Source organism: Cucumis melo, chromosome 5, assembly GCF_025177605.1.
Source record: "Cucumis melo cultivar AY chromosome 5, USDA_Cmelo_AY_1.0, whole genome shotgun sequence".
Classification (NCBI taxonomy): Eukaryota; Viridiplantae; Streptophyta; class Magnoliopsida; order Cucurbitales; family Cucurbitaceae; genus Cucumis; species Cucumis melo.
Genome location: NC_066861.1, coordinates 4,134,843 through 4,148,348, shown reverse-complemented (window position 1 = coordinate 4,148,348; position 13,506 = coordinate 4,134,843). Strand labels below are relative to the sequence as shown.

At 31.0% G+C, this 13,506-nt stretch overlaps 1 protein-coding gene across 1 annotated transcript; it reads right to left on the bottom strand.

Moving 5' to 3' along the window:
* Positions 1-1,109: 1,109 nt before the first annotated feature.
* LOC103491245 (CST complex subunit STN1) lies at positions 1,110-2,094 on the bottom strand. The gene has a single exon (XM_008451117.3). The coding sequence runs from the start codon at positions 1,941-1,943 to the stop codon at positions 1,287-1,289; it is 657 nt and encodes a 218-aa protein (XP_008449339.1). The 5' UTR covers positions 1,944-2,094; the 3' UTR covers positions 1,110-1,286.
* Between the last annotated feature and the right edge of the window lie 11,412 nt (positions 2,095-13,506).

Below are 13,506 nucleotides of genomic sequence, written 5' to 3'. Positions count from 1 at the left end.
CATATTTATTGTTACCTTTATCTTCACCGTTACCTTGAGGATCAACGAATAATGGTAATAGTAACATTAACAAAAAAATGTAACATATTCATAATTCTAGGTAACCAGAAACAAAAACAATCCAATTATATTTACAATTTAGACCTATTCCAATTCATCCATTCATTAAATCTCATTCCAATTACATTGATTTTTGTTACAATTTACAATTTAGCTAAAAAGTGATCAAGTTTTCAGGGTGGTTGAATTAGTTTGGCATCCCTATTTCTAAAAGCAGAGGAATCAGTTCAAGAAAAGGAAAAAGAAAAAGTATAGACATAGCAGTTGCATATATGGGAAACTTCCACTATTTTGAACTTTATGCACAAAATATATAAAACAGTAATCTTTCACAACACCAATAAGAAAATGCTATTTGTTCAGAGAATTAGCTCCAAGAATAGCTAAGGAATGAAAGAGCATCTAAGAAAGCCAAGCATATTCATCCATAGGTTGCAATAGAACAGAAGAAGCCATAGTGAAATGAAATCTCAGTGACACAGAATTATGAATTGACTTTGGTCAAAAGTGGAGAGATTTTGGGGTATGCAGTAACAGAGGATTCAACTTTGCAGTTTGAACTTACCTTTAATCAGTGTTCATAAGCCATTCTTTCCAATCAATATTGACTTGTTTGTTTCTAATTTTGACTTTCTATTGTTCATCCTGTACCCATCCTGTTAGGAACAAGAAAATCCCTACAACCCATATCTTTTTCTCAAAATGATCTTTCACCTAAAAAGAATCAACTCCCACAGAACACCTCCCCCCCCAAAAGAAAAATGCTAGAAAAAAACAAACCTAGAACTTTAGGTAAAGGCCCATACATCTACCAATCATGTTCTATAAACAAACATCTACATTGCTACTTGATGTAATAGATGGGTAAATTTGTCTCAGCTATGGTATGGGTTGATATATATATATATAATAATATATGCAGCTTCAAATGGTTTCACTCAGTACTCACAATCCAACCATCTATTTGATCAGAAAAAGAAAAACATCAATTGGAGGTTCCTCATAGAACATTACCAATTCTCATCAAACTAAACAGTAAACAGAGTCGGTAGTAGCAACTTAATTTCAATATTATTAAACAATCATTTCGAAGGCCAAGCTGTTGAGCAAAATTATGTACAGTAAACAACAAAAAGTGGAATCTTTTCAGCATTTCAGAAAGGAAAAAAGAAAAAAGGGAGATCAGAAAACGAGAGATAGCATTTTAAAGCCATTGGAATCTACAGCTAAGTGGGTATAGGGGAGAGGTCATAACACTTCATAGCCAACCTCATAGAATCCAACCAATGCAGAATTTCAGCATTTGGGTCGTCTTCAACCACAACATCTGACACTGTAATCTGCACCATTCCCCTATAGCTGCTCAATTTCCCTCGAACCCTAACAACAATCCCAACCCTAATTTGGGCTGCGAAATGGGTCGCCATATCTGCCAGAATTCGAACATCTGGGTGATGGCGTGAAGCAAAATAAGACGATGTGAGATGATTTAGCCACAGGATACAACCAACACATGCAGTACCATCGTCAACGGAGAATTTGAGAAACCTGTTAGGCTTCAGGTCACGGAAGACCACAACGCCGACGATCTCTGTACAGGAAACGGCATAGCCTTTGCGAGAGAAAGAAACTGAATCAGAAGAGGAATTTTGGTTGAGGGAATTTAGGTCGAAACCAAGAAGCTTGACATGGGTTTGGTAGAGGGAGAACGAGAAACGTTGCCGTTGGTTCATCGGAAACCTAATGTGTAGTTTCTCCGGTTGTGGTTGAGTTAAATTTTTAGCCCAATGGGCTTTTTTTTGTAGATCAATGAGAGCCCAATTGAAGTTCATAAATAGGCCCATTAAGAAGATTGAGAAAGGGCTACGAAAAAGAAGAGACATCTGACAAAAGAAGTCAATGTCTTTAGGGGCCACCGCATCTTACTTTACTCTATTCCTAAGTCCCAACACTATCATCACAATTTCTAACTATTACTTTACTTTGTAATTTGTTTTTCCTTATGTAAATAATCTATATACAAAAATTTATTCATTTAAACAACCTATTAAAAACCAAGCAAATGCATTGGAAATTGAAGTTCATGGTACATAAGTTCTAATTTTAAGTAGTTTTCTTTCTAATTGATTACGCTACTGTTTCTTAGTTCTTTTTTATACGAGAATTTTAGTGAATTTATTTGTAAGAACCTCTTATCGTTATACCGATCATCAATTAATTTTCTTTCTAATTTATTTTGGACGTAGTTGTTTCTTATTGAACTATAATATAAATTCGATATATGTGTTTAACTATAATTTAAAAATAATTCTGTCACAATTTAGTTTCATAGTCTACTGATGGAACTAAGCCTACTATATTTTGTGGAACGATTTAAAACTTTATTAGAATGAATGTTTGTCTATACTACAAGTGAATTTTGATTTATCGGCTAACGAGAGGATATGATAGGCTAACTGTGATGTGATTTATCAATAGTTACAATATGATTGTGTTATTATATGTTCTCTTTTTTATTTATTACCAATCTATACAAGAAATTATGAGATGCCAAACGAAGAATATGATGGTTCAGATGAACGAGAAACATGATTGAATTGCACACTTTTTATGTTTTGTTAGTATTATCAAGTCCTTCAGACCCTTGCCATAGCTTTTTCTTCATTTCCCCTAAAAAGGAGGCTGATAGCTCTCCAGATCCTGCTCAATCAGTCGTCAGCTCTAATTGAGCAGTTCGTCAAGCGGGTCTCAATCCAATCGTTATACTCTCAACGGTGGTAAAGAAAAGACCTGTCCTAATGGGTCGAGCTTTCGATCCAAGATCCAACCCCTACTCGATTGATTGATTCTAGAAGTACCCTTGCCCCGAACTGGTCTTGATCGATCCCGATAGTCTAGAGACTAACCAAAGTACATAAATATTGTCTAGAAAAAATTATTGATCTTGTTTTTATTTCATTGTTGGAGATCAACCATACTTTTTATGATTATGTATTTACATTTCAAGATATCTGTACATCAAAAATACAACAAAAAAAATTCATTAGAAAAAAAGAAAGAAAGAAACTAAAAGTCAGTTTTAATTTTAATAATTTCAAGTAGAAAAAAAAAAATATTTTCAAGATAACTTGTGAGTACTTTCAAAATATATATTTTTTTAAAAAGTCAAAACATATATTTCTTTAAGAAATTAGTTTATAACGTTTAATAGTTATTTAGGGTAATTTGATATAAATATAAACATTATTAGTGTAGAACAAATCAAACAAACATTTAGAGATAAACACTTATAAAGAGATTTAATCAAATCTAGTAAATTTTTAGATTTTAAACTCATTTTATAAAAATATTAAAAAAATATATTCTTGAAAAACATTTCTTTTCATAAACAATCAAACACATACTTAGTTTTTATCGTAGAAGTTGGTGTTAAAATTTAGTGAGATTTTTTTTTCTTTTGACATAAATAAACAAACTAATTAGAGACTCTATTCATAAAATACAAAATCTACGTCATAAACTAATAAAAAATTGATATTTAATTTTAAATTTTTTAAAATTATTAATTAAATTATTACAAATTCAAAAAAGCAAAAACAAATTGAAGGATACAAAACAAAGTTGATAGAGTAAATAGAAATTATTGTTCACAGTAACTTTTAAAATAAAAAAAAATAAAAAAAAATAATAGTAAGAATAAATAAATATCATTTTAAGTATTAATGAACAAATTTAAAAAGTTAAAGAAGAAAAAAGGAAGAAAACAGTAACAAAGACAAAAAAGAAGCATTGTATAGTTCGAAACCCCAATATTTGGGGAAGACAACTGTGCGTATCATTATTTTTGTTTTGTGCATAGGAGAGATGTACTAAAATAAAAGTTTCCCCAAGACATGGGAACAATAACCCACTAACATACATACATACATACATAAATAACAATTAAAATATCATTTTCATTTCTATATTTTATTATTGTTTGTTTAATTTTTTTTTTAATTTTTTATTAGCATTTTCATTGTACATTTTAAAAATATATTAACATATTTTTTTTTCTTTACATCAAAATATTTTAATTAATTTTAATGAAAAAATAAGATCGAGAAACTAAATTTAAGATTTATCAAAAGTATAAAGATTAAGATTGAACTTAAACGGTATTTAACTTAAAAGAAATAATAAAATTAGAAAAATATAGGAATTGTTTTTGTATGGATAACCTAAATATTATGTGGTTATTTAATTTTATAAAATAATAAAAGATGATGGTTTGCTATTGTTAGAACTCTTGTGAATGATCTATATGACCCTTCACGTATTAGGTGTAGGATCAAAAAAACACGAGTGAAAATGAGAGAGTGAGGAGAATTGTTAAGGGTGAGTGTGGATGCAAGAGTACGAGAAGTGTAAGATTCAGGGAGAAAACAAGAACGTGAGAAAGAGAAGAAGGAAGAGACCTAGATCGTGAAATCACTATTTTATTAGATAAGTTGATGCAAACTCATACAAATGCAGGGGAGGGAGGAGGGGCGTGAATGTGATCAAGAAAGAAAGAGGTCTAACATGTGAGAGCACTATTGCTGTACAGATGACCTACTCGATTTTACTTCAATAAAATCATAAGAGAGTACTCTTGATAATTAACACGCTCTAAATACATTGATCTTACATTAATAGCATAGAGTTATCCTTCAATATTTAAAAATAATTAAGCAAATGACATTAACTATCTAAAAATAGGTCATTTATGCAAATGAAATTAAGAAAATTAATGTATGTATTTATATATCTCATAAATAACAATTTTTGAAGGGGTTGTTTAGGCCACCAACTTGTTAAGTTGGTGATAAACAACTCAATTTATTAATACGCTATTGAATTTTGTACATTCGTCGTGCAACTTCATTTTTCCATCATTTTCTATTTTTCACATTTTTGGAATAACCTCTTTCTTTACTTTTTCACATTTATGGTGGAACATCATTTTCCATCTTCCTCTCCATTTCATACTTATCAAATAATTATATTTTTCTAGTATTCTCTAATATTCACATTTGTCAAATAACTCAGTCTTACAACACTATAGCCTACACACAGACTTTCTAACTTCAACATATTAACTCTACTTAATGTACAAAACGAACCAAAGATATTAAAAAAGCATAGTTTTTTTTTATTACACATTTAGTAAGACAACAAATTAACTTAGAAGCCAATAAATCATCAAACAAAGCACAATCTACCATGGAGGATGGTCTTTGGGCCTTATCCTAAAAAATGAAATCTTTGAGTGCACTAAACAAAGTCATGAACAACATAATTAGTATTCTTGCAATTGACAAAAAGGCAGTCTTTAATAGATGGAAAGGTACAAAGAAGTAGAATAAAAAAAAATAATAAAAAAAGCAAATGGTAATAGATTATTTGTGAGATATATTAAATTGGACAAGTTTTATCACAAAATTAGAAATTGAATTAAAATTGAGGAGGATATAGAGAAAATGTTTATGATGAATAGGATGGGTGTGAGCTATATTTATGTTAGACATTAATGCCTTGACTAAGCAATAATGAATGCGCTTGGTAGTATATATGGTGCTAAGATGAACACATGAGTAGCACTCTATAGATTAAAGTGACCAAGCTAGTTTCACATATAATAAATTCTATTCATAATATTATATGGTCAAAAAGTATATAATTTTATATAGATCAAATTGAGCCACGTGCTTGAGTATTGATGGTCAACAATCTTATGGCACACGAAATTACATGTCTTCATCTCCACAAATTCTTGCTTTTTCAAAATCTTAATTAATAATCTATAACTCAATTGAATTTCTCATTTTGTTTTCCTTCTTCTTACCCTTTATTTTATTCCTCACTTGTGATAGACTTTCCAAAGCAAGTTTTCCATTCTCACCTTTTTCTTTTTCCTTTCTACGGGAAAATGGGTGAAAAGTTGGCTTAAAAAATTTTCATCCTTCACAATTAGTTTTTTTTTTTTTTTCATTTTTTAGAGTTTGTTGAAATAGTTCTTGAATTTTAACTGAAACGACTTGCAAGATTCGGATATAACTTTAACTTTTTACATTGTGCATCCAAATTATTGAACTTTTTTCTGCAATCTCGATATGATGAAGACTAGGATCAGATATCTTTCTAAAGCTTACTTAATCTTCTCAAATTTTAACACAATGATCACCCTCAACATTTGAAAAATTGGTCTAATATTTGAAAATTTGGAGAAGATTTGAAAAAATTGCGTAAACTTTGGCATAATACTTGTAAAAGAGTACACACCAAGATTCTATTCAAAAAGTCATGAAAAATCGACAGTTCAGACATGTAATAAAAAAAGCTAATTCATATATGTATGTATGTGTATGCATGTGTGTAAAATAAAAAAAAAAAAAGACAAAAATGTAAAGGGAATGCCCTCAACTCAAAAATCTGAAAAACCAAAAGAGCATCTAAAACTCTCCATATGCCTTCCATCCACGCATATGAGGATGCTCGAGAATCTCCAGAAAACCTGGGTATCTCATAATATTGCAAAATAAATATGTTGGTTTAGATAAATAAGAGTCGAGTGTGAAACAAATAAACCCTTGTTATTAAATTATTATTTAGTATACTGCACTAAGTATATATTCTCTAACTTCACAAGACGGAATATAATGTACATCAATAAGCAATTTCTTTGTATTCTTTTCAGAGTCTTTTCCTTTATTATTCTCTTTGCTTTGGGAAAATGACACAATTTAGGTTTTACATTTAAGAAGTAGCGCAATCTTGGTAGAGATCGTCACCGAGATTTCATGTAATTTCGTGTGTCGGAGCTTTGTCCCGAGTTTTTATGAACATAGTACAATGCTCCTAGGTTTAACTTTTCAATTGTAATGAAAATGGCCTCATAACCAAAAATATTATTATTATATTAAAAATGAAATGGCTTGCTCAAGAAGTTTCACCTCCAACTTCCAAAAAACTTTTACAATTATTTGGGCTTTCTCTTATTTTTCTTACTCCTATATTTCATATTTTTCGAACGTATAGAGTATTGTCAAATCTATTGCATTAGTCTTTCTAGATAATTTCCATGCACTATGTATCCATTATTTGAGTTTGAACTTGACAAATAAATTCAATAATGATAACATGTGTGCAAATTTTATTTTAGTCGCCAAATCATGTCATGAGTCAGTATTTCAGTATTACTAAAACAAGTTGGCTCCGTATAGGAGAGTTCAAAGATATCTGACCAAAGTAGGGTTGTTGAGATGGACCCGTGTATGCCAAAGTGGTACGTGTTACGATAAGATGACTACTAATATCGTGAAGTGTATCAACGTAGTTTTAAAGGACGTCCATGCATTGCTTGTCACCGCTTTCTTGGACTACATTAGAGGTATGCACCAAGAATAGTTCTCCGAACATAGAGAAATAACGTCAAAATGAGATTCATTAGGGAGTCCCTAATTAAGCTAGCTGATTTGAAGTCTAGAATGAAGGTAGTGCAACCAATTGTCTACCATGAGTTGGAGATCATAGACGGTCATTTAAACCCTCGTCTCAATTTACACGAAGAAAGTTACATGTGTGACGAGTTCGGTTACTATGAAATCTCGTGTTCAAATGCACTCGTTACTTGTAGGTTAGGAACATCGACCCATACACCTTATGCTTTAGTGCCTGCAACGTCACATCTTGGTTAGCCAGTTATGTCGAACCTATCTTCCTGGTTTGCCATGTTTTGAATGAAAACTACAAAAGAATTTTTCGATAGAGTCATCTTTCCACCAAGAATAGTTGTTCAAGTTGGTTGTCATCAAACGGTGCAAATTTTGGGGAAAATTTACTCCAAGTTTTAATAATCTAAAGCCTTATGTTTTTCATCCCAAGGGATATCGTTGGGACAACTTTGGTCCGAGATTTAATAACCTAAAGTCTTATGTTTTTCACTTTGGGGATCTTGGGGCAATTTTAGTTCAAGTTCTAATAGCATAAAGCCTTCTATTTTTTATCCCGGAGAATCTCATGGCAACTTTGCCCTGATATTTAATAACCTAAAGTACTCTTATGTTTTTCATCCTAGGGCATTTGGAGAAAACTTTGGCCCGAGTTTTAATATCCTAAAGCCTTCTGTTGTTGGTTGACTTGTTTTGTTTATTCCATTCATTGTGTTTGGTATTAATATTATTATCAACTTCCTCATTGGTTACATCTGTCCAACTCCTTCTAATCGACATTTAATAAACAAGCTTTTGTGAATCTTCTTCTAGTTGAATAAATGTTTTAGACTACAAGAAGGCTTTATTGGTCCATAGTTATATTGTTAATTGTCTACGAAACAAGGGGATATTATATGGGTCGGGGTTCAAAAAGATGAGCGAGTTCCATCATATCCAAAATATTCACAACAATAAATCCCACAATCATCCAAACCAATATGTTATAGTGTATCCCGAATGTGATATAGTGGCCACGGTGTCTCATGCAGGTTGGGCTTTAACGTGAAAACGCCACTGCGGTTCAGGAGAATTAGGAATACATACCTTATGTTATCGAGTCCTTAGCCAGCTCCAGATCCGACGTCAAATCAATTAACGAATTCTATACCATGATTCGTCCTTCGACCATGTCCAACACGATCAAAATCTAGTGACATCTCTTGATGTTGTAAGGAATGTAGATATAGTTGACATCCATCCACGCCTTATCGTAGTCCAATAGTTCTCGAATCACGTATTTCAAGATGGTGCCATCTTTGATCCAAGTGTACTCAACATCAATTGGACGAGTGCCCCTCTTAATCTCCTTGTACAATCCTAGGCTACGCATTAGAAAATTCTACACAGTAGGATATACCAAAACACACATTAGTAATAAGTTATGACTAACAATTTAATTAGAAGAATTAGGGTAATGGTATGGTTGGCTATAGTGAAGTTTTTCTTCATGTGTGATGGATCAACATTGCCCTGTAATTTTCTTTTAGTGAACATGAACAATGTGTTAATCGTTTGCAAATAGTGAATAGTAACTTATTAATGACCAAGATAACTAACATAATGAAACACGTACAAAATTTGAAATGCATACCTCATCGTTCGTGAATGTGGTCAGCATTAAGAAATTCATGAACCATAGTAGCGCCCTCGAGCTTCTCATAGTCTTCCTCAACTCCTTTGCTCTCCTCGGGTTCACGAAGTATGTGGAAAACTTGTTTATCGAACTTAACAGGGATCTTGCAAATAGGATTGTACGACAAACTCTCTTCCTTCTCTTCTTCCCTTGTGCTTATTCAATAACTAGACTCTGCAACTTCTACAGTAACCCTCTCTTCCTTGTCGTCCTTTCCTTAGGTACAACATCCATAAAATCGAAAGGCGGCATGACCTCTATGTCAAAATCGATAGGCTGGGCAATCAGAAACGAGCATACTCTTAGTGTTATTACTAAAATGACTATAAACTAATACAATTTGTAATTCAATATACCTCTTATTTCAGCTCTTACAGGACTTGGACATGAGGTGGTTGGACATTCTTACCCCCCGAAGATATGTCGATAAACGGTACGACTGATACCATCTTTGGGGTCTTCACAAATGGATGTTCTTGTTACGCCATCAACGTGTTGGTTATCAATATCTGAAGCAAAGACATCAACAAATACATTATCCACTCTATTGTCAACCTCCAGTGCATTAAATGATGGACCTTCACCACCGACGTAATACTGTTGAGACTCAACCGCCTTTCCTTATTAACAAAGCAATAAAAATGCCAATTACTCCTTAATTAAAATAAAAACAAAAAAATAGGGAATCTTAAAAACAAGCATACCTTAACGAAGCCATCAAATGCTCATTTATGGTGGATAACTTAGCCGTAAAGGATGACTGCATTCGGCCTAAGTACTTGTCACGCCCCCACCCGTAACACCATCTTCTCGCTTTATGAATGTAGATGCAACATGACTTCTACAGTCTTGGAACTTCTAAGTGAAATGCCAAAACGCTGGGGTGATCTTAAAATTCAACTTAACTTAGACTTTAATTAACAACTTAAGAGCATGCAAGGCGATAAACTTCGATAGCACTTAAACTCGAGGAAACTTAATAACTTTTATTCAAACCTTTAACAAAACTTAATACAAATACAAGCTTATTCTTAAACCAATACTAAACCTAAAACTTTAGGCTCTCAACGTCTAACACAACTCTTAACGCCTGCTTTAACACCTCATCGCTTGGCAGCTCGCCTTAACCTTCACAATATTGCCTCAGTGTCTCGCATACCTAGGGAAGAGAATCTTAACACATTAGTCTAAATTTATTTCTTCCGTCGGGACATTGAACTATTCCCACGCATAGACTACTATGACGACCCGTATCAGCATCAGCATCCCTTGGAAAAATCTAGGTTCAATTTTTGTTGCTCAGGCGGTTGACTCGAATGCGGACATCTCAATGCATCCAATCACCTTCCTCATCGCCATATGGTCATTTCTTCGCATTATATGGTCTCTAAGTGGATTACCACGATGTCAAAGTAGGATACAACGACTAATTCAAATAAAATAACAGCTTTGAACTACGAAGATGTATAACATATATATTTGATACTTATTTTTAACTCATCTCAATATCAAAAAGAAAGAAAGAGATATGAAAGAAAAATTCTTATTCCAAACTTAAAAGAACTATTTACATGTTTCAATATATCACGTTATTTCACATTATTATAAAATTCGAGGTAAGATCCTTCACTTTAAATGAAGAAAAATGGTTTGCATTTGCTTTTCTTCAAATAGGGCTTATAACTTGTCAATCTAAACATAAGCTAAGTTCTTCACTAGTTGATCAAGAGTATTATTAATTTGTTTGGTATAATATTTAAAAACAAGAAATTGAAAAGTAAAAAATTCAACAAAATCATAATTGTATTTCATATTTATTTTTAGCTTGTCAGTATTTCATATTAAAAAATTTAAACAATGATTTTAATAACATGGTTTAGGTAGAGGTTGAATGAAAATTTTTGGACCAATCACAAATTGTTATATAGTTTCTCAAATTTATGACGGAATTATAAATAATTAAATTTGGGATAATTAAGTTAATTAAGGTCGACATGTGTCCTAACTTGAAAATGAAGATATAAATTGACATATTTAGATGATGCAAAGTGCTTTAATCATCACATCAAATTAATTATTTTGATCTAATTAAATATTATTATTTGATTTAAAGTCCTAATATAATATAAACATCACAAACTTCACTTCCTCGAATCATTCATACATATTCAATTGAGAGAAAATAAAATAAAAGAATCAAGTTCTATAGGTTGAACCACATCACATCAAATCAACACAAATATAATATAAACACAAGTTTAACTCCACAAAACACGTCTCTCTGAAAACCTCGAGCAAATGGTGGATATTGGATTAGAAATAAAATATTATTAATTAGTTTATGTTTTGTTTTTTTAAGATCTTATATCATTATATTTTGAAAAATGACAAATTAAATTACTAAAAATATCTACTAAACATAGCAAAATTTTACCATCCATCAATGATAAGCTAGTGTGATAAACATTGATGAGAGTGTATCAGTATTTACCCTGTATAGATTTGGCTAAATTTTATAAAATCATTTAAAACAACCTTTACAATTTTTTACTTTCATAGAACTTAACACTGTATCCTAAAATTTATTTTAAATTTAGATTCTCTAAAAACATAAAAAAATCTAAAAAAGGTTCTTCATGAAAACAAAATCTTTATATTCCATCCGCAATATTCACTCAATTAACCAAGTAAATTTGAGCACATAAAATTTATGAATTTGTCATTGACCATAAGGATGCATAATATTCGCATTTTTATTATAGAAAAATTAAGAAATCATAAAAAATAGAGATCTTTTAAAAAATAATATAACAAAACGATAAAATATTTGCACAATATAGAACAATTTCGAAAACGGAAAAAGTCCACAGGTCTACAATGGAAAATACCTGTCAACGATGGCGTACTATATTTGGTATACGATCGTTTAGATTTGGCTATTGTTTGGTACAGGATTGTTTAGATTTGGATAGCCAAATTTAAACGATTTATTTTTTCAATTCTATCATGTAATTTGGTTACAAGATCGTTTAGATTTAATCATTTAGATTTGGATTGTTTAGATTTTGCTACCCGTAATCTAAACGATATTTTTTTCAAAATTTGGTACACATTTAGATTTGTTTATACGATCGTTTATTTTCTTTAAGATTCTTTGGTACACAATCGTTTACATTTGGCTAAACGATTTTGTTAGACAAGCCATAAATATTTTAGTAGTTTGTTATATTTATGAAAATTTCCCTAAAAAAATGCGTCAACAAAATATAATCAATGGGGTCACGATATTTCCCCTTAGAAACCTTTTATCTTATTTAAAAATGTGAAATACTTATTTTTTTAATTTAAATATTTGACAATACAAGTTTATTCTTTTAAATTTTCATCCATGGCAACTTCAAACTAGTGATAAATTGATATTTACCAATTATTATTTTAGAAATGGGTTTCAATGATTTTTTCCTGCAAAAAGATAGTATTTGATGCATATATATACAGATATATCTTTAATGAAAATATAAAAGTTGAAATATTAATCTAAATATAGTTAACTAATTAAAAATAAGAAAATGGGAAAAGAGTGTGATGTAATAATTTATGAAAAGCGATAATAAAATTGAGAAGGAAAAGTTGGAACAATATAATTAATAGTAATATATAGCATTTGGACATTGAGTGAATGTTGGTGTGTGTTGTGTTTTATAATGAATAATGAGAATAATGTAAGCTAACATGATTATGTTGTCTGTTGTGAAAGAACCTACACTCACTTACTCTCTCTCTCTCTCTCACACACACATATATATATGTTTTCTATTTCTTGGAATTTCCAAATCCCATTCTCCATATTTCTTTTTTCTTTTCACTATTTTATTACACTACAAAACAAACAAACCTAAGCATGCCTACAAACACATACATATTTCTAAAGGAAACTATTATATCAAATCCCTTTTTATGTTGTTAAAAAATTAATTTTTTTTTTTTTTTTTTTTTTTTTAAAAAAATCACCTCTATGCTTGTAATCATTTTCACTTTTTTAGTTTTCGATTTTTTAGAAGAGTAAGGCAAAAGTAATCGCAACATGGAGGCCATATACGTCTTAGCTAAAAGACAAAGTGGAGCTACAAAAACTATGGTACCAACAATAAGATCCCAACCTCATCTATTGGTCAATGGATTATCTGGTCCGCCAACCTTATTGAACGTGAGAAAATTTGTATCTTTTTTTAACTTTTTCAGCTATCTTAGTTAGAAGCGATTTAAGCTTTAGTGTGTTAACTCTAACTAAATTTCTTT